This window comes from Physeter macrocephalus, chromosome 14, assembly GCF_002837175.3.
Source record: "Physeter macrocephalus isolate SW-GA chromosome 14, ASM283717v5, whole genome shotgun sequence".
Lineage (NCBI taxonomy): Eukaryota > Metazoa > Chordata > Mammalia > Artiodactyla > Physeteridae > Physeter > Physeter macrocephalus.
The window spans coordinates 57,662,982-57,684,980 of record NC_041227.1 but is presented as its reverse complement, the minus strand read 5'-3'; the positions used below and the strand labels follow the sequence as shown (position 1 = coordinate 57,684,980).

At 44.4% G+C, this 21,999-nt stretch overlaps 1 protein-coding gene and 1 long non-coding RNA gene across 15 annotated transcripts in view; one reads left to right on the top strand and one right to left on the bottom strand.

Annotated features, from left to right (window-relative positions):
• Positions 1-21,999, bottom strand: part of MRTFB (myocardin related transcription factor B) — a 201,477-nt gene that overhangs the window by 12,205 nt on the left and 167,273 nt on the right. For 11 of the 13 annotated variants that reach the window (XR_003683183.2, XR_003683181.2, XR_003683182.2 and 8 more), the window contains 7 exons: positions 17,731-17,865; positions 14,066-14,316; positions 9,481-9,613; positions 7,714-8,697; positions 6,158-6,295; positions 2,609-2,767; positions 2,208-2,345 (listed from right to left, as the gene is read on the bottom strand). Coding sequence is in view for 7 of the 13 variants with exons in the window: in XM_055090870.1 (XP_054946845.1) it covers positions 2,208-2,345; positions 2,609-2,767; positions 6,158-6,295; positions 7,714-8,697; positions 9,481-9,613; positions 14,066-14,316; positions 17,731-17,865 (1,938 nt within the window). In the remaining 6 variants the exon portion in view is untranslated. The remainder of the gene's footprint in view (positions 1-2,207; positions 2,346-2,608; positions 2,768-6,157; positions 6,296-7,713; positions 8,698-9,480; positions 9,614-14,065; positions 14,317-17,730; positions 17,866-21,999) is intronic. The other 2 variants (XM_028499823.2, XM_028499822.2) reach the window with 2 other exon arrangements.
• The window catches only part of LOC102983998 (uncharacterized), a 79,392-nt gene that overhangs the window by 45,497 nt on the left and 11,896 nt on the right, over positions 1-21,999 (top strand). For both annotated transcript variants that reach the window (XR_002891675.3, XR_002891674.3), the window contains exon 4: positions 20,482-20,544. This is a non-coding gene — a long non-coding RNA (uncharacterized lncRNA). The remainder of the gene's footprint in view (positions 1-20,481; positions 20,545-21,999) is intronic.

Genomic DNA, 21,999 nt, shown 5'->3' with positions numbered 1-21,999 from the left:
TGCCTTTTTCCCTTGAGAAAGGGTCACATTTTCCTGATTCTTTGTACATTGCTGAGTTATGAACGGCTGTCACGGATATCAAATCGTGGAGACTGTATTCTGTCATTTTTCTCAGATGGATGGTTTCTTTTGTTTTAGTAGGTGGTTAACTTGGGTTGGACTTGAACCTCAAAATGTTTCTTGGGCAGAAGTTCCAATCTCAGGTCAGACCTTTTGTCTTTAGCTGATCTGCTATGACTCTACTCCATACCTATGTGGCTTAGGGGTCAGGCAGAGATGTGGGCAGACAGAATCTGGGCATCTCCTCTCTCAGCTGAGAGCAACCCAGAAGGGAAAGAACCAGTCCTCTGGTTTCCCAAGGCATAAAGGCTGTGGTTTTTCTACCAGTAACCTCACCACTTAGCTTGACCCCAGAGTAAAAGCAGCAAAAAGATGGAACTCATGCCATCTAACTAACTCCCTTCCTCTCAGTGCAGACCCCTCATCAGAATATGACTCTTTCTAGTCACTCTTCAGTGACTTCATAGAATTGCTTTTTGTGTTATGATCAGGCTTCATAGCTGTTATCTTTGGGAAGACTGAACTGGTAGGGCCTTACTTATTAGCCAGTTGTGGAATTGGAAGTCCGAGTAAATGTATTTTAAAAACCTCAGAATCCCTGGACTTTGATGCTCAGTGGTATATAAAGAGGAACTACAGCTAGCTCCTCATCTGAACAGCACGTGACTCCCTCAGCCTGTATGCATGAACCAGAGACAGACAAAGGGCAGGGATTCCAATCAACTCTCTTAGGTTAAGGTGAGAGGATGATTGTTGTCGTCACACTGGTGAAGGAAATGGTACAATGTACCCTATACGTGAGAGCCAGATTTGGAAGGATTTTCTTGAAGATATGTTCCTTCTGGATGGACGAAGGGGAGCACAGCCTAGGCCAGCACCATCTGTCTCAATTCTTTTTGCAAATATTAAACCTAGTTCTGAAATGTGGCTTTTCCTCACATATAGGGGCCCCGGCTGAGTGTGGAACTAAAGGAACATTTTACAGTTAGTCCCCTTCCTTCGGCAGTAAGTGGATGCGACGAAGCACGTGGAAACCGTCTGCTTCCTCGAGGAGGCAGTCTGCCCCGGCACCCTGCGTGCCCTGTGTGAGTGTGCCACACCAGGCACTCTGGCCGCTATGGAGCAGTGTCTGCAGCTGCTCGCTGGGGCGACCACATAGGTCACGGTGGCCACGGCACAGCTGCCGCTTGCGCAGGAAGTGCTGAGTCCTTGGCCCCGCGCGCCCCCCTGCACGAGGAGGCCCCGGGTAGTTGCATGGGGACTGTGGGAGCGAGGGAAGCAGCACGACTCTGCCGGGGCACCTGCTGTGGCTGTGAGAGCAGAGGGTCTACCTCTGATCAGCACACCTCTCCCTCCACTGTCAGCACCCATGCAGTGGCATCAGGTTCACTCCCTGCATCCTCTTGTGAGGCCGGGGTTCTTTCTTGAAAGCGAGTTGAGTTTTACGCTTTAAATAGGCAGCGAGCCCAGGAGGACCGTTCAGAGTAAGGTCTGATGAGGCTGTCGTTTCTCGGCGCCCACCGGAGGCCAGATGCTTTTACAAGCAGGAGCTCTACCTTTTTCCATCTCTGGAATAGGTGCGGCTCCTCCTATTTTATCAAAGCAACAAGGCAGGCTCGGAGGAGAGGGACGCACGGTTACCAGGCAGGAATCAGTACATGGAGGGGCTGGGAGGGCCTCAGTCTGTCCCTTCCGAAGTGCATCTGCTCAAAATAAGAGCAGAGCTGCTTGCGTGAACCTGCCTGCTGGGGCAGAGGGGGATGGGCAGTCTGGAAGGCCATCCGGGCAGGAGAGGGTCAGTTTGATGCTGGCCTGACAAACGGTGGCTTTAGAAAAGGGTCCTGTATAAAATACGTGCCCTGGTCACACATACACACATCTGTCCCTAACACAACCCGCCTCTGGAGCCCAGGAGAAGTTAAAGACAAACAAACACTGAAATTCTGAGTAAATAGAACTGCAGGTTATATGGCTGCTGAAAACCGCTGGGAGTCTCCAAAGTGAATGATATTTTGATTTTAAATAGCATTTAAAAGGCAAGCAAGGCTCCTAGTCACGAAACTTGTGTCTCTCTTGAGGCAAGTCCATCTTAGACCAGGGCTTCAAGCTGAAGAGGACCCACCACCTCAGAGCTGCGGCCTCCTTACCTCTGGAAGGGAAGACTGGGCGCTGCGTGTCTGCTTGATGGCTTCCTCGTAGCGGGGAGGGTCTTTCGTCTTGGGGACCGGGCTCCCAAACAGAGAGTGCTGGACCGCAAACTGCTGGGGCGGAGGGGGCGAGCCGGGCTGCGGCAGACAGAGGAGGAGAGTCAGCCCGGAGGCAGGCTGGCCTCCCAGGGATCCTGGGCGGTGAGGCTGAGGCGCCGGCGGGCCGGGCCACCCTCGCTGTGCTGACGGCTAAGCTGCCCCGGAACAAGTACTATCCCGGGACTTTCGGCTGTTTCCCCCCGTTAATGCTGACACTCGGCCATCCAGGCCCAAAGCCCGGGGCTCTGGGATGAACCTGCACCCTGTATGTGCTGGCACAGCTGCCCCGTGGGCCGGGTTACCTTGTTGGGAGGGTTGGGGCCGTTCTGCAGGGACGGAAGTGGCGTGCTTCTGGGTTGAAGGATGCTGCTGTTTGTCTTGTTGATAAAGGGCTGCTGCACCGCTGGAGCGGGTGGTCTCTGATACGGAAGAACTGTATTGGATGCTGAGTTTGTGAAAACCTGTAGCGAATAAATATTTGCCCATCAATTTGTTCTTCTGCTCTTCCTAATAAAGAAAACCACATTTTAGAACAGGGGTTCGGGACTTCCCCGGTGGCGCAGCGTTTAAGAATCCGCCTGCCAATACAGGGGACACGGGTTCGAGCCCTGGTCCGGGAAGATCCCAGGTGCCGCGGAGCCACTAAGCCCGTGCGCCACAACTACTGAGCCCAAGTGCAGCCAAAAAAAAAAAAAAAAAAAAATAGAACAGGGGTTGGCAAATGTTTTCTGTGAGAGCCACACGGAGCGTACGGTTTAGGGCCGGGCGCTGTGCAACACCTGCTGTAACTGCTTGCCCTGCCCTGCGGCCCCGACGCAGCCCGGATGAGAGTGAGCGTGGGCGGCTCAGGACAGCTCCACCTACAGACACGGGCGGAGCTGGGTGTGGCCCACAGGCTTCGATTCCCCAGCGTCAGTGGTCTCTGTCGTGGACAGCAGTGGGGACAGTGCGCTGTGGGAAAGCTCAGTATGATTCTCCTCATCTGCTCTCAGGGCTCTTTAGCTCATAGCTGCCAAGCCCACCTCTCTCTTCCAGCCTTGCTCCCAAGTGCCAAAGCCACACTTGTAACATTTACAAACACACATCTGGGACATCTCAAAGTTAATATGTTCCAAATTAAACTTTCCCCTTTCTCCCACTGCCCCAGCCTCTGCGCAAAAATAATTCTTGGTTTTGCCTTTATTTATTTTTGAAACTCGGCGCTCACACATCTCAGACACACCCCCTGGGTTGGGACCTGTGGTCTGCTGTCCTGATCCCGGTCCTCACTATCCATCACTGGAAAATTGCCACTGCTGTCTACCTGCGCCTACCTGCCTGTCAACCCTCTGCCGTGATGACAGTCTCAACACACACACACACACACACACACACACATTCCTAATAAAGAAAACCACATTTTAGAACAGGGGTTCGGGACTTCCCCGGTGGCGCAGCGTTTAAGAATCCGCCTGCCAATACAGGGGACACGGGTTCGAGCCCTGGTCCGGGAAGATCCCAGGTGCCGCGGAGCCACTAAGCCCGTGCGCCACAACTACTGAGCCCAAGTGCAGCCAAAAAAAAAAAAAAAAAAAAATAGAACAGGGGTTGGCAAATGTTTTCTGTGAGAGCCACACGGAGCGTACGGTTTAGGGCCGGGCGCTGTGCAACACCTGCTGTAACTGCTTGCCCTGCCCTGCGGCCCCGACGCAGCCCGGATGAGAGTGAGCAGTGAGCGTGGGCGGCTCAGGACAGCTCCACCTACAGACACGGGCGGAGCTGGGTGTGGCCCACAGGCTTCGATTCCCCAGCGTCAGTGGTCTCTGTCGTGGACAGCAGTGGGGACAGTGCGCTGTGGGAAAGCTCAGTATGATTCTCCTCATCTGCTCTCAGGGCTCTTTAGCTCATAGCTGCCAAGCCCACCTCTCTCTTCCAGCCTTGCTCCCAAGTGCCAAAGCCACACTTGTAACATTTACAAACACACATCTGGGACATCTCAAAGTTAATATGTTCCAAATTAAACTTTCCCCTTTCTCCCACTGCCCCAGCCTCTGCGCAAAAATAATTCTTGGTTTTGCCTTTATTTATTTTTGAAACTCGGCGCTCACACATCTCAGACACACCCCCTGGGTTGGGACCTGTGGTCTGCTGTCCTGATCCCGGTCCTCACTATCCATCACTGGAAAATTGCCACTGCTGTCTACCTGCGCCTACCTGCCTGTCAACCCTCTGCCGTGATGACAGTCTCAACACACACACACACACACACACACACACAGCTGCAATCGAGTCCCTCCTACACTCACTGGCTCTTCTTTTCTTGGGGTAAAATCCTCATCTTTGGCTGGCATGTCAACCTTCTCACTACCTGGTCCCTTTTCCATCCTAACTGAAAGGCCACACATGCTGTGGCCACACTCAATTTTCCACTTTTCTGAAAATTTCTCCAAATCCTTGCAAGGCCTCATTTAAAATCTGCTCCCTTCTGAGAAGCTGTTTTCTGCTTTGTCAGGTAGAGGTAAGAACTTCTTCCAGTGGAATTACAAAGTGTGTTGTTTAGCTCCCATCAAGAGCCAAAGGTTTCAGGGCCTGTTGCAAATGTATGGCCATAATGTTGATTTTGTAACTGTATTTCACAGAACTGGTTTGCTCATAAAAATTTTAATATACTTTATACTACTAGTATTCTGAAAGAGAAAAACTTAACCTATATATTTTTATTATAAATGTGTATAAGTATTCCTTAAGCATGAAAGTGTGTGTGTGTGTGTGTGTCCCTCCAAACAGTATAACTTCTCCGGGTGATAAGTTCTATAACTATATTCTTCTTCTTTATCCATCTATATATTATTTTTCTCTCTCCTACCTCAAAGAAAACGGTCTTACCATTTGAATATTCACTAAGTTTCTTACTAACTGTTATTTTGGGACCCACCTCTAACTCCTTGCTCACTGCACTCCTCAGAGGAGATTCCAAGAGAGGACGTGTGTTAATGTGACTGTCGCTGTCCCAAGAGGTCATTTCTGTCTGTTCCTCAAGTTGTCTTAGCCCAGAGAGTTCACACCAGCCTGGGGCATATCTACAGGTACACCTAATTATCGAGGTTCTTTTACACTGAAGATTAAAACTCTGGGATTAATCATTCTCAAGGTTTAAAATAGTAAGATCTACTTTTGAGGCCTTAAGATTTTTCTGGCGAGGAGATGGGCACATAGCTCCACCTACTGGATAAGAGGGAGTCTGGGTGACTTTCGGGGCTCTTTAGCAGAACTCTTAGTAGAAGTCCTGTAGAGGACACTGAGCCCTAGATCAGCACCATCATTTTAAAGATGGGGAAAATGACACTCAGACGGTACATGAATCCTGCATAAGGCACAACACAGAGGAAGTGGTGAGCCAGAATGACAGCCAGAATGACAGCCAGACGTAGGCCGCCTGGCTCTTAATCCCTGAGAAGGCAAACTCTTAAACATATGTAAAGATCTCACTCAAGATAAACATTTCAACAAGTATCTTTTTCACCTTCAAATACCTTTTCCCAGGGCACTTTTCTTCCCCCCACAAAATGATTACTTTGAAAAGAAATTTTAAAACCTAGAAAATTCTATATATGAGGATTGCAAAAATAGTTTTGAAACTTTTCTTGGAAAAGGGGCTTAACTGTTAAGATGAGCTATCTTTTAGTAATAAAGAACTCGTTCTGCAGCCAAATGGCATCTGACCCAAGGCTCACCCGGTGGGAGATGGATCACAGAAAAGAACAAACAGGAGCTTCCCACGGAGGAGGCTCCTATAAAGATGCTTGTTGAATGTTCAGCGGATGATAGTACAAAAATCAGCAACAGTCTGTCACTTATTAGCATTCACCAACCTTTCTGACTTGCTGAGGTTGACTGAGCACATGTGGTGTGAAAGTGTCTTGTTTCTGAGGTGCAGTCTGGGCCAGGCCTGAGGACAAGGTGGCAGTTGCTATCTGAGGCTGAGTCTGGATGCCTGTCTGTGGTGGAGTCTAGGAGGAAAAAAAAAAAAAAAATCAAATGAATTGTCAAAATCAAGGTTAGAATGAAGAGTTTAGATGTGGAATAACTGGTCACTTGGGGATCACATCTAAAACAAAAAATAAGATAAAATGTTTATAGGTATACACTTCAATTCACTGGCACATAAATTTGAACCTTCGTTTGAAACCAGAGAGTTAAACACCAGACCAGTTATTTCCATGCTCTTACTGTTTCGTAAGTGGCTAAGATTTTCATTTGAAAATTTGGGGAAAATAGAAGACTGAAGTCAAAAGAACCTACAGCAGCTCTACACATAATAAATAGGTCAGGTGTTATAATAATAATTTTAATAGCAGCAAGGAAATTTGTGAGGCCTGACTGTGCAAATTCCTGCTTTTAAGCTGCAGTATGTGCTCCCTATGGGAGAGCCAGCCATGAGCTGGGCGCTCACAGGCCCAGAATAAAAACGTAATTCCTGTTCCTCGAACATCAACTCTAATGGAAGAGCTGGACAGGAAAACAAATGTTTAGGAAAGCTGTATCACAGAGCAGACTTTCAGTTTCAGACACTCTAAAGATGCAACAGGGGAGTTAGGACTTCAGAACATGCCAAGGGCCCCTGGGCCATGCCTCCTAACCCCGGGGGTATAAGACCGCTCCTGTCCGGGTGGTCAAGGTAGAGGAGCCGGACTCCAAATGGTTTCTGTGTACTGTGGCCCACATTTTATTTAAAAAAACCTTCCATAATCGAGTTGCACAGAAACAGCTGCAGGCAGTGTTGGCATAAAAGTAAACTTCATGCTCACCAGTGTTTCATCGTTTCTCAACACCAGCCTCACTCCTGAATCTGTGGTCGCATTCTCCTTAGTTTAGGCATCTTCACCTCAGCGGTGGCTTTTAAGAACTACATTTAGGAGGCAGAGCACAGGAGTGGGCGTGAGAGCAAGAGCTCTGCAGTCAGAGGCCTCGGCTTGAGCGCCTGCTCTGACCTTGGACAACTTACTAAACCTCTGAAGGCCTCGGTCTCCTTTCTAGAAGGGGGCTTTCTCACTTGGGAGAAGGGAGGATTAAATGAAGCATGCCATCTAAAGTATCTGAGGCTGTGCCTGGAACACAAAAAGCACTCAGGACAGTAGCTGTCATTATGAGAATGCCACTGGTATTTTAAAATGTCTACACAAAATAATACTGTGCTAAGGGTGAAAGGCAGCAGAAAGGGAAAAGCACCCCTTGTTTGTTTTTACTATATAAAAACTGCTAGCTGTTCGCGTTTGTGAATAACCCCCCCAAAACGTGCACACGTTTCCTGCAACCGTGAAGCCTGACTTGGCTGCACTCAGGAAGCAGCTCAGCTCTGAAATCTCCATCAGCAATTTCTGGTCCATGCAAGCTGTAAGGCAAAGGAGTTAGAAGACACACTTCACACCTGGAGTTTGAGGCTGCCTACTGGGAGCTGCACTGAGGTGACACCGGAGCCCGGGACGGACACGGGGAGCAGCAGCTGTGCGGTGCGCGTGGTCAGTAACGCCTGTGGCTGAGGCACCCCGGCGGGCGGCTGGCCCTGGGAACTCACGTAAAACTGTGGGACGAGGCTTGGCGGCTCGGCCGGGGCCACGGGGACCTCTTGCTTGATCACTATGGCCTTTTTGGCAACGAGGGTCTGGCCGGCCACTAGGCTGGGGCCGTCGGGGACCAGGGCCTCATCCTTGGTGGCGGGAGCGGTGCCACCCCGAGCCTGGTCTGACTTGGGGACTGGAGGGGCCGAGGTGCTGGGCGGGGGCTCCAGTGGCCGCTGCTGCCCTCGTTTCTCCACCTCCAGCTGCATCTTCAGAACTTCCACGAGCTTCTGCTCTTGTTCCAGTTTCCGCTTCAGCTCTTCGATCTGCTTCTCTTTCTCCTGGAGCTTGCGGTCCTTCTCGGCCGCGTCGAGCTCCAGGGTAGACAGCGTGCTGCTGGTGGGGCTGAGGCTGTCCTCGGTACTCGCGGCTCGCAGAGGTGACGAGCACAGGAACTGCGACGGGGACATCATGGTCATGATCTCGGTGAACGTGTCCGCCACGCTCGCGTCCTCGGCGCTGAGACTGGACTGTTCAGAGGGAGCGGGTGAGATGGGCAGCGGGGAGTTAACACTGTCCACGTGGGCTGTGTTGCTGGATCCAGCGGATGGCAGCTCTCCCTTGAAAGTGGAGCCTGAGCTGGTCACAGAGTTCTGCAGTGTTGTCACTGGCAGAGCCATGGTAACTTCTGGGTTACTGGGGACGATGGCAGATGTCGACAGGGCCACGATGCCACTGGTAGCAGCACCACCGCTGTTCATTTCCTGGTAGGGTTTCAGGCGTTCAATGAGGTCCAGTTTGGTGCCTGACACCGGAAGACCCCTTAACTTCAGTTCTGTCTTCAGCTCCGACACCTGAAGTACAAACAAATAAGATCTTTTTCGTATTATGACCTTCTCACAAATCTTCAGTGCACTTTTGAGATGGAAAAGGTGCCTACATCTGTCAGACATCTCCGTATTACTACATATATGAAAGTGGGACAGTTCCTTTTTCTTTTTTAACACACAAAAACACACAGAGCTGTAGGCCTAAAGGACTTGAAAGGCCAGTGATAAAGCAAGGGTTATTAGAGGGTAATTCCTTTACTATATCAAAAGATTTATTACCAGAAATGATGATGCTAACAGTTACACTTATTGAGTAACTACCATGTGCCAGACACTGCCAGAAGTGCTTTATTCCTTCAGTTAATCTTCACATGAGGTGTCGGTATTATTATTCCCGTTTTACAGATGGGGAGAGGGTGCATCACTGGTGCAAGCTACCGCAGATAACAGAAGGCTGAGCGGGGGTAGAACCCAGGAAGGATGGCCCTGGAGATCATGTTCTCAACTGTTACATTTTCCTGCTTCTCCCAAACATGGCAACGAATAGGGAAGAAAAAGATCTGCTTCTGGAGTGAGGAGTGGTGTGGTGCTTGCACATGGCATTTGCTCAATAAATGAAGATTTATTCCCGGTCATTTTAAAGGAAACTTAATGGACGTAGAAAGAAAGTACCTCTATAAAGGTTATCCTATTGGTGGTAAAGGTGAATATCTATTAGGAACTACCTACACCTGCTAGGCAAATCTGGCAAATCATTTACATTTTTGTGGTACTTATGGGTGAATAAACCCCACTTGCAATGATCACCTTTAAGTCATCCAAGCTAGAAGGCAGAGGCCCTGGCTTTCTCATAGGAGCAGATGTATTCTGTCTTGGTGTGTTAGATGTGGTGTTGTTCAAAGCTGGATTCCCGCTGTTGTTATTCTTGTCATTGAGTGGCCTTCAAAAGAAAAAGAGAGTTAGAGTTTCTAATAAAATAATTTCTGGGGTTGACATTGCTCCTGCTAACAATCTGTTAACTTACAAAGAGAAAAATAACCTGGTCATGGATTGGCAGACTCAATATGGTAAAGACGTCAGTCAAATTAGACCCCAGTCAAAATCCTTGCAGGTTTTGTGTGTTGTTTGCTTGCTTGGTAGAAATTTAGAAGGTGATTCAAAGCTTTATATGGAAATGCAAAGGACCAAGGATGGCCATGACATCTTTGAAGTAAAAAAGCAAAGCTGGAAGCATCATACCACCAGATATCAAAATTTATGGTGACGCTGATGCAAGGACAGAACAATAGACAAATGGGAGAGATTAGAGAATCCAGAAACAGACCCCCCAAGTACAAGGACCCCCAAGTCATCACGAAGGCGACACTGCAGTGTGGTGGAGAAAGGGTGGTTCTTCCCATAAATGGTACTAGGCTAAATTGGATATTCACATGGAGCAGGACAGGGCTTCTGATCAACCCCTACCCTCACACCATCCCACAACCTAAATGTGAATTGGAAAACAAACTTTGAGAAGAAAACTTAGGATAATATCTTCATAGCCTTTGATAAGCAAAGATTTCTGAGACAGGACACAAAAAGTACTCACTAAAAAGGATATCTTTCAGAGGGTGAAAAGTCAAGCCCCAGGAGACGATTTTGCAATACGTATTTCTGACAAAAGCCTCATCTAGAATACACACAGGAGTCTTGCAAATTAGTAAGAAAAAGAAAAGCCCAATGGGAAACTGGGAAAATTGTGAACAAGCATATCACAAGAAAGTATATCCAAATGGTCGATAAATATGTGAACAACTGCTTAACCTCATTAGGTATGAATTACAGAATAGACAACAATAAAAATTAACTGCTGCTGTCTGCATCAGGAAAGATGCATCTCACAAACATAATGTTGAACAGAACTAATCTATGGGATAGAAGTCAGGACAGTCACTGAGGGGGGTGCAAGGTAATGGTAATGGAACTGACAGTGCTCCAGTTCTTGATTTAGGTGGTTACACGAGTGTGCTTACTTTGGCATCAATTTTCACTTATGATTTACGGACTTCTCTACCATATACTACATTTTTTAAAAGCTTATTTAAAAAATATTGGTGAATCTGTTGCACTAATTTCCCTAAACTCCTTTCCATGTCAAAGCCAGGTCCTCCCAACTCCTTCCGACTGTAATACTCCTGGCAACAATGGCATTTCCTTTTCTGGCTGGTTGATATTCATCAAAGAAAGGTGCACGTGGTGGTTGATGCTGTACAGCCAATTCCAGTGCAGCCTCAGGCTTTACTGTCAATATAAGCTTTGCTACTGAAGCCAAAGAGACCTTGAATTCCATGTTCTGAAATAGGGATCTAGGTCATGGTGCCTATGGGGCGAGGTCCATGGCTGGATGAGCTTTCTCAAATGGGTTTTAGGAAGCCTGTGTTTGAAGCCAGTTCTGGCCTTGTCAACAGCTAATTCTTGACATACATTTGAGTCTTTTTAAATCTGCCTGCATTTTGCTGAAATTAAATACTTGACGTATTCGAAATGAAGTTTCTTAAAGTTTGGAGGAAATGACAAATATTTGAAAATGTATCACTATTTCTAAAAATTCAACTTTTAAATCTTATTTTAGAATTACGAAAACATTTTATTTTGATCATTGTTTCTCAGCCGTATATTCATTATTGTCCCCCCAAGAAGCCTTTTTAGACATTTTTTCCCCTAATCACTCTCCCTATGAAATTTTAATACCGTAGATGTACTGCATTTTTGTCCACGTACTATGTATGTAGGTCTATGCTTTATTAAATAAAAAGTGTAAAATTCCCCCCAAGGAACTTTTGCTCCTTTGCAAATGATAGGCTCTCCTTGAGAATGCACAATTTAAATTCATTATTCTATTCACGCTGTCTTTTTGGTTGAGATTCTACAATGCTCTACTTGTTACTATGATTAACAGTACAGTGTTGAATTCAACTTTTAAAATAACTGAAATAAGTTGGTCTATTTTTTTCCCAAATCAACCAGAGGGAAAAAAGGGGGATGGATGCCTGATGAATGTGATCACTGTGTAGCTGAGGATCCTGAGGTCCAGAGACCCTCCAGGACCCTTCCTTTCCGTCAGCGTGTGGCCCCTCTGGGACTAAAGCCCCATGTCTTCAGGCTCTTGCTTCTTCCAAGATACCAAAGGGCTGTGTTATCAGTAAAATTCCACCACTGCGGGCACTAGAGAACTGCCACATTCAGTTTCTTGTACGGAATTTTGGTAAAAAGAAACAATGTGTTAGAAAATAACATCTCCATTTTTAGGACCTGGAAATTAAACAAAACTGGCGTTCCATCTTTGGCTGGTGCAATAAGACACAAAAATGAGGGCTCCTTCTTCCTCCTAGTTCTTGGATCTTTTTGGATGATGCCTTCCTGGGGCAGGAGGCTTGGTTACTTCAGTGGCAGGAATGTCTGAGGAGGAGAGGGGGCCTGAAGCCTTCACGGAAAGACAAAGAACTTCAGAGTTCAGGTACCTCACACCTCAGATGTTGTCTTCCCATGTACAAAGTTGGCCCCATACAGACAATTTCTTGCATTACAGAAAAGACTATTTCATGGACAGGCACCACCTTTTCTGGGATTTTCAGTTAAGTTTCCTCATCTGGGAACGGGGTCGGTAATCATATCAACTCCTCTGAGAGTCACTGTGAGGAGGAGGATGCCGAGCACACGGTCAGGCACCGAGAACGGCACCTACGTGTGAGCCATCGTTGCCGTTATCCCCGCTGGTGCCCGGTGGTGGTGACGGCGGGGGCCGCCTCCCTGGGTCCTGGACGAAGCTGTAAAGCAGCGGTGGTTTGTCTTTGATACTCGTCCAGTTCTCTGGCCTTCCCTGGGTCCCTTCCAATGTCAACAGCTCTCTCAGGCCTGCTTGCTCTTAAAATAATAACATGCTACAAAAATTCTTTCTTCCTTCATCTCTGTGCCCTGATGTTTTCGATTTAAGTACTTCACAGGAAGGTCTGAATGACTAATAGGTCTAATCTTCCTCAAGATATTTGTATCTTACAAGAAAAAAGTGAATTGATAATTATTAGCATATGAGGAGGTATTTCTTAAAGAGAAGCTTTTTAGTAAGTCTTAATTCTTTTCTACTCCTAGAAAATAGGGGCTCTCCATGGAGGAGTGCTCAGCCTACGTGTGGAAAACAGAGGTAAAGCTTCTATAGATCATGTAATCATAAACTGGATCCATAAAATGGATCACAGAGTATCATTTTTCCCTGTCATGAGATTTTGGATCTTTTTCTAGAGTTCCTTTTCTCAAGTTGACTGTAAATATTCTTTTCCTGAAAAGTGAGTGAAATGAAGGACAGAGTCCTTGCATTTTTATCTGTTTCCCAGAAAAGTGTGCTGAGGATTTGTTATCTAGAGATTTCCTCTAGCACATAATTAAAATTAGCTGTGCATGTCCTGCTATGAATTCAGTCTCAGAAATCATCAGAACTTACTGCCTTCTGTCCCTCCTGATTGGGCTCAAACTTTGGAAACATGTTCCTTCTTCACAGTTATCGCTCACCAAGACCTTTTACTGTCTTCTGAAACATCTGTCACCTGTTCCTGCCTTCCCATTATCAGTGCCCTTTCAACTTCTTGCATCTACTTTAGCGCAGAGTTTCTAACTGGTTTTCCTATGTCCAGACTCCCCTCCAATACTGGTGTCAAGCGGTTCTTTCATGCATTTTGATTTTACCATGTCACCGTGGCCCTCTGAAACATCCGCTCTACCAAGATTAAAGTTGTCCCAATTTCATGTTCCTCTAGACATTGGCTCTACTCAAATCTGTCTTCCACTTTTCTTAAAAACTAACCACATTCTTTATTCAGGCCTTTTTTCCTCACCATGTAATAAATAGGCATTGTTTGCTCTATACTTGCACTCAGATCATTCCTCTTGGCTTGGAAGCCTCCTTCCCAAGTTTCAGGCCCTTTCCCATGTAAATATCCTGCCTTTTTCATAAAGCTTTCCCTGACTGCTGCAGCCTCCAGCTTTTATGCTCATCCGTCCTTTTTTTTTTTTTTTTTTAACTGTTTATACCAGGTTTACACTTTTTATGCTTTTCTCATAGCATCTAATACTATTCAGGTAAAGAACAGGCAGATCTTTCCTGGATGAATAATTGTGAAGAAGTCATTTCTAACTTGAAAAGTGCAGAACCTGTTCTGGAGGACAAAACATGGACTGGAAGGGAGGCTATTCTCACTGTGCTGACTTCAGACACTGTGTGAGCTTTGATGGTAATAAAATGAAAAGAATCACTGAGCACAAGTAAATCACAACATCCAACCTTTAGCAACTAATGGTCCCTCATAAACAACCACAGTCCAGCCCGCTTCACGGAGCCAGCCTCGACCCCAGCCCGTACTTGAGTGGCGCAGGCAGGATGGTCTGGTAGTTGTAGTGCTGCTGCTGCTGCTGGCTGAGGATCTGCAGCTGCAGGAAGAGCTGCTGCTGCTGGAGCAGCCGGGCGTAGTTGGAGTCCATGGGCGGCTCGCTCTTCTCCCCCTTCTGATCTGGCGGGATGTACTGGTGGTACTTCAGCTTCTTCACCCGGGGCTTCGGGTCCTTGCACTTTTTGCTACGGTGCTTGTCATTTGGATTCTTGGGATGGCTTTGCTATTTTCGAGAAAGAGACAGTAAGAAAACTCTAAGAGAATGCAATCCATTGTACTGTGTGCCTAACTGATTTGAAAAGAAAACGCAACGCACCTTGGAAATTGGTGTCACTGCTCTGGAGAGCGATATACTAAATACATTTCAAGAGCTGTGAGAACATTCGAGTACTCCCTGTGACCAAAAATCTTGCTCCTAAGGACTTACTTCTCCTTACTTAGTCCCTTAGACTAAGGGCAAGATGCTCAGCTCAGCATTATCTATTCAAGTTCAACAAACATTTACTTTGGGTCTCCTGTGTAGATATTGCCTAGTACTTACATATACTATCTCCTAGTGAAAAACAGGTCTCACACGAAATATACAATAGGGAAAAGATTAAGTATACTTCACCATAACTATGTTGTATTTTATGGTCATTAAAAAAAATCTATGGTGAATATGTAAAAGCAGAAAAATGCTTCTAATGAGAATAAAGCAGAATATAAAGCCATGAATTTCTATGGCAAATACGCAGAAAAAAGAATACTGAGTAATGTGAATATGAATTTTTAAAAAATTTTCAAAAAGATTACATTTTTATTTTGAAAATGGGGTGTGAGACCCTGTCTTATGATTAAGAATCAGATGACTTTTCTGAGTTCTTTTCACCTCCTCCAGTTTTAAGTTATCAGATCACTTTCTACTTTTTAGCATTCAAATTGTAAGATAACTGCATCTGAAAAAAAAAGCCCACCAACAAAACAAAACAGCACAAAACAACAAGGTATAGAAAATTATTTCTAAGATGCTTTAGGTAAAATACTCAACTTAGTAAGAAGACTCTGAGAAGTACTAAATTAAATATAGCTATCAGTGTGATCATGTTATATAAGTTCACAATCAAAGAATTAGGACATTGCAAAAAAACCCAGAAAATAGAAATAAAGAAGAAAAGAAAAATCACCATATTCTGTATATCAGAAATCGTCACTATTAATATTTACTTTTTACTGTTTGGCCATCTCTCTTCAGTTGAACTGGCTTCCTTGTTCAGTGACGTTCAATTTTCTGCCCACAGATGTCCTCACAGCTACTCCCTCACCCCCTTTAGATCTCTGCCCAAATGTCATCTGCTTATTTGACCAGAGCACTCTATTTAAAACAGAAACGTCTCCCCTTGCCTCCATCCCCGATCTTGGCTTTATTCTTCACCACCCGGCACACTCTGTGTTTTATGTCTATTCACCTACCTCCAGCTCCTAACCAAGGTGGAGGTACTGTGATGTTTTTGTTTTCTTCACTGCTTTATCTACTCCTCGTACCCAGAACAGCACCTGGCTGGCACCTTCTGGTGCACACAGAAGGTGCTCTATAAATATCTGCTGAATTAATGAATGATAAATGTGTATGCTAATTAGAAATCACTTGAATTATCGGGCACTTAAAATACATCACAATGTTAGAAAATATTCTTGTCGCTGAAACAGCCTCCTCCTGCAATCTCACAATATTAATCAATTCACTGTCATCTGCTTATTTTATCAATAATAAATTTTATTTCTAATCTTTTCAGACTGATCATAAAATGAATGGGGTCTGGGTTAAGAAGGGTTGACTATAATTGTTATGTAATAAAACAACGGACCCAGACACAGTCAGGAAGGGGACAGAAATAATAATAACCAGCATTCCTCAGACTAAATTGGCTGTTACCTGTTAGCCTGCACATGTCTATTCTTTTAGGACTGAGGATGGGAAATAGCTTTCCTCATAGAAAAAACCCCAAAGAATTGTGGTCCGTTTCCTAATGTGTACCTATCCTTTCCTCTACTGGCAGAGTTCCCAGGATAGTCTAGTCTACTCAACCCCTCAGTCTCACATTCCCTTTTTTTTTTTTTTTGGGCGGTACACGGGCGTCTCACTGCTGTGGCCTCTCCCGTTGCGGAGCACAGGCTCCGGACGCGCAGGCTCAGCGGCCATGACTCACGGGCCCAGCCGCTCCGCGGCATGTGGGATCCTCCCGGACCGGGGCACGAACCCGCGTCCCCTGCGTCGGCAGGCGGACTCTCAACCACTGCGCCACCAGGGAAGCCCCTGTCTCACATTCTTAAACAATGCCTTTTCCTCTAGAACTAAAGCCCTCCTTAAAGACAGACACTAGCGAGGAGCAGAAATTCAGAGACCAGGAGAGGCAGCGAATGAATTCTCAGTATCTGCAGGGAAAGACGGGTTGGCATTCGAACCCCCTTTGTGCTATTGGTGGGACATGCTGGGGGTTGTGGGAAGAGGAGGTAAGAGCTGATTTTATTGGCACAGTTACACTTGCCACCCTTTGGGATTTCTGGTGAAGATGGTGAAATACACTGGTATGTGCCCTGAGGCATGGACACCTGGGCACACGGATGAACGAAAGCGCCTTCTCTCCAGGGAGGTCAGGACAAGCACAGGTCCTGGGGACGAGAGGAGTGAGGAACACGCTCCAGGCTAGCTGCCTTCCAGGAGTGCTGCAACGGCTAACTGGGAAGGTAGGATGAAGGCCAGACTGGGATTCGGACAGGGTCCTTCTGGCCTTGTCACTTCCTCACTTCTTTGGGCCTCAGTCTCCTCATCTGAAAGGTGCTGAGAGGCTTAGCTAGCCCTCTGAGGTCCTTTTTTAGTTCTAAAAGTTTGAGATCTGTGTTCTGCTAGTTTTGGCAAAAGTCACATCTGAAATGATGAAACTATTCCTCAGTTTATAACACCCCCCCTTTATTTACCAGTTCTAAATAAACGTTAAAAAACTTAAAAAATGTATTAGATATTAAAAATTTTAATCTTCCTCGGAACTTCTGAATTATTTTGACCAAGTAAAATGCATGGAACAGTGCCACAAATCTGCAGCTTATCTGAAGAACAAATCAAGCATATCAGGCCAAATCTGCTAAATCAAAAAAATCTATTTGCTTCTCAAAAACCTTTACCCTGTCACATATCTGCAGTACCACTGAGTCTGACCTTGTGTATAAAGCCCAAAATCACGTTACCATTATAGGCATCTGCTTGTGAGAGTCATGAATCCCAAGTGCTATAGACTCTCTCTCTCTCTCTCTCTCTCGTTTGTTTCATCTTGGTGGCCTGGGTGGAAGCAGAATTGGGAATTGCTGATAAAATGATTCCTAACGTCTTTCTGCACTGCTGCAGTCATTTTATACAGACTGAATTTTGTGCTGTTCTTCTGTGAGCATCAAACGAGAGGTCATTTGTTGAAGGTGGTGGTGGTTTCAGTTATGAAGGCCTGGGTGAGCAAGTCCTTCTGTGGTTTTGTTTTCAAGGCTTCAGGCTAAAAGGCAGCCCGGGCAATGTGGACTGGACACAGCCTTTGTCCTCTGTGCTCAGGGCTACACACCACAGTTGAAGGTAAAGACGCTCAAAGCAGCGTGCATGCAGGGTACCCACCTTCACCAGTGCTGGCCCAGGCTTTGCTGAGGACACGGTGTTGGTGGGGAGGACAGGCGCTGTGGACCGTGGTGGGGGCTGGTCTGCAGTAGGCGTTTTCAAGAATTCAGGAACTGCTGGGGACACTGAAGTAAACTGGTGGAAAAGGCAGAAAGGGGACAAGTCTGTGAAATCAATGACAGTGAAAAGAGAAAAACCAAAATTATAAGGGAATGACCTCATTTTTAAAAAAGTCCACTAGAAAAGAAACAAAAGAAAAATATAGTATTATGTCTGAGACCCAGATGGTGGAATAACATGCTTTACGTCCATCGAGCCAATGATTTAGTCTTTGCCCCGATAGCAATGAAAAGCTAAAGCTAAATAAGGCTAGATTGACAAAACTCTAGTGTTTTCTCAGAAATATGGCCAGAACTGTCCTTTTTTGGCAGAAAAAAAGTCCAAGACTCCTGTAAAAATGATCAAACAGTACATGGTACTTGAAAGGTTTTCTTGCCCTACAGGTCACACTAATGTGGGCTAATTCAGATATGATATTTAGTCTATGAATCCCCTCGACCACACCCCAGATCCACTGTCAGGAAGCCTCTGGTAAGAAAGCTTCCACTTCCTGGCGACCCACTCCACGCATGTGTCCTTCAATGTGCTTTACAGCTTCTGTTCCCATCTCCAAACCTGACCAGCACTCTTGTCAACCATCCCATCGCCCTCCGCCCCTCCCATTTCTTGCAGCAGGAGAAAACCTGAAGAATATATTGATAGGATTGACCTGTGCATTGACAGTCCCCTCACACTTAAAGCAAGAAGTGAATTCATTGCCTAGGCCAAAATAAACAATTACTGAGTCTCAATGTGGGGGTCATATATTAATAAAGGAAGCATCAACAACCCAACAGACTATTCCCACTAGCAATCTTCTTTAAGTAGATTTTAAGTATTCACTTACTGGAAAGAGATAGTACTATTGTAATAAATCAGTTAAACGTTGCACTGATTGCTACTTGGACCAAACAGCCTTATCTTAAAGGAAAATGGCTTTATCATTTCCACTTCCCGAACAACTGTCCAATTCATTATAATTATCAAAATCGGTTCTCTTGTTGAAGCAGTCGGGTTTAAAAAATAGCAAACTGTATTTTCCCTTCTTAAAATAAATGACCTGAAAACTCAGAGGGCTATTAGCAGCAAGAAATATGATGCTTGGCACATACTAGTTACTCAATAAATATTTCTTTAATGGGTGAATGGAAATTCCTGGTGGCGTTACTCACACTGGGTCACGCCCTCCAGCCCCGTTGAGCCTGGGAGATGTGTGTGGGTGCAGTTGACTGTCCATGCCCATGTCGCCTCTCTCCCTGAGCTTTGTTTTCATTTTGCCACTGATTTCAATTTTTAAGTAACTGTCAGTAAGTGCTGATGGTATAAAAGACTTGACTTTTTAAAGATGGCCACACTTAATTTCATTTTCAAACAGAAATGAAGGAACTCCTCCACGAGTCTTGACACCTATGTTCCAAGGTGTTTCCAAACAGCCCCGAGACAGCCGGCTCCTTCTGTGAACCTCTGAGATGTGCAGTGAACGATGACGGCCAGCTGATCCCTGCTTTAAGGGATATGGTTTTATGTTATTTGTTTTCCTTTCACTTTGTACTTTTTTTGGAAATGAGGATACTTACCTCTGGGTCAGTTTTCACGCAGGGGAAGAACATTCTTTGGCTATTAAATAGCTGGCATGTGAAGTAGAGCCAGATATTTGAATTCTGAAATATAGATATGTATATATTTCCTTGCAAATAAATTCTACTAACCTGGCAAGCTATTTTTACCAGCCCAGCCCCTGCTGACTGGTAATGATTTATTGGAGAGCAGTCTTAATAATCTGAAAAATAACCCAGGTATGTGAATGTGGTATCAGTTGTAATATTTATGAAAATGTTTGGCCTATATTTCTAGACTTTGCCTAACTGACTTCATCCTTGATTACTAATACTCCCATCTTATTAGCTTCTTTGGTATTTCAGTGTGACTCTGCTACCCAGAAAACCACGGACTTCAGCATAATACAAGAATAGCTCAACTGAGATACACTGATTGTTAACTTTACCTAATCTGAAGATAAGTTCTGGTTAAAAAGGGAGAAATATCTAAACGCTTCTTTACATTTTGCTGGTCTTTTTTATGTGCCTTAGAAAGGACCGCCCCCTGCCCCCGCCCCAATCTTAGATCATAGCTAAATGTTAGAATTCTAGTGGCTAGAATTACCCCCAGAGTTTAAATATTAATATTTTTGAAATGATAGTATTCCAAAAAGGACTACAAGAATATCCAAGGCATAGAGGATACTACACTTATTTTGTTCCATATTAAGTTCCACATTAAAGAGTCCTTTAAATATGTTTAAATTGACACCAAGATCTAAATTCACCTTATGGACTATCAAAGTTTAATCTCAAAATGATCTTTTCTCCAAAGAAACAAAAAAGCTTCAAACTGTGCTTTGTTTTACTGGATCTGATCTCATCATAACTTCGTCTCATGACAACGGTTCTTTGTCATCACAACACCATGAAAGGAAATGTCAGGAAAACATTGTTGTTTACCAGTGGATATTTATGCTTTAAATAAAACTCAAAAGAAAGCACTTCAAATTTCAAAGACTGATCTTTCTATTAGAAACTACTATGGAAAAGTTCTGCTACAAAAGAAAAAAGAGCAAATGTTTAAGCTGATTAGAGTTTTATAATATTTCAGGTATCTGCACTGGCTCCTTCTGAAAAGATGATACATTTGCCAAAGATCAATCATTCTTCTCTGGTAAGTTCCTTTTTTATTAGAATTTCTTTATGCAGTCTAGAGGGATAGAAACTAGCTATTTAAAAACAAAACTTTTTTGTACTGTAGATTTCAAATCTACAATAAATGTGTTTTTAATTTAGGATGTAGCAGAGATCTTAATTAAGATGGCAGTGTGCAAATTAGAAATTCAAGATGCAGTTATTCTTTAAATATTTCCATATTCCAATCCTCAAATAAAATGAATGTGTTGAATACAAATCAAAAACATATGCTTTGTATATTTAGTGGATGGATATTTTATGTAAAATTCTAGCTTTGTTAAAACATATCACCTAGCATTACCCCTTGTTTCTGTAATATATAGTTATAAGTTTAAGTGTTTCATTTCTAGAACAAGTAGCTGAACACTAAAATCTACTGGCACGGACTTCCCTGTAGTCCAGTGGTTAAGACTCTGTGCTTCCCATCAACAGAGGAATGGATAAAAAAGATGTAGTATAGATATACAATGGAATATTACTCAGCCATAAAAAAAGGAATGAAATAATGCCATTTGCAGCAACATGGATGGATTGTCATACTGGGTGAAGTAAGTCAGACAGAGAAAGATAAATACCATATGATATGACTTATATGGGGAATTTAAAAAGAAATGATACAAATGAACGTATTTACAAAAGAGAAATGGACTCACAAACTTAGAGAATGAACTTAAGGTTACCGGTGGGGAAGGTTGAAGGGAAGGGATAGTTAGGGAGTTTGGGATTGACATGTACACACTGTTATATTTAAAAAGGATAACCAACAAGGACCTACTGTATAGCACAGGGAACTCTGCTCAATGTTACGTGGCAACCTGGATAGGAGGGCAGTCTGGGGGAGAATGTATACATGTATACGTATGGCTGAGTCGCTTTGCTGTGCACCTGAAACTATCACAACATTGTTTATTGGCTATACTCCAATATAAATTTAAAAGTTAAAAAAAAAAAAAAAAAGACTATGCTTCCAATGCAGGGGGTACAGGTTCGATCCCTGGTCGGGGAAGTTCCACGTGCCATGCAGCATCACTGGCACAATAGCTAGTGGACTTTTAGTTGGTACTTGAATACCTGATTAGTACTGAGGATCTTCATGTATCCCTCATTTTAAAAAATCGATTATTTTTAAAAATTGTGGTAAAATGTACATAACATAAAATTTACCAAACCATTTTAAAGTGTGTAACTGTATGTCATTACGTACATCTACGTTGTTCTGCAACCATTACCACTATCCATTTCCAGAACTTCTTCATCACCCCAAACTGAAACTCCGTGCTCACTAAACAACAATGTTCCATTCTCCCCTCCCCACAGCCCCTGACAACCACCATCTACTTTCTGTATCTACGAATTTAACTACTCTAGGTACCTAATATAAGTGGAATCATACATTTTTCTTTCTGTGACTGGCTTATTTCACTTAGCATAA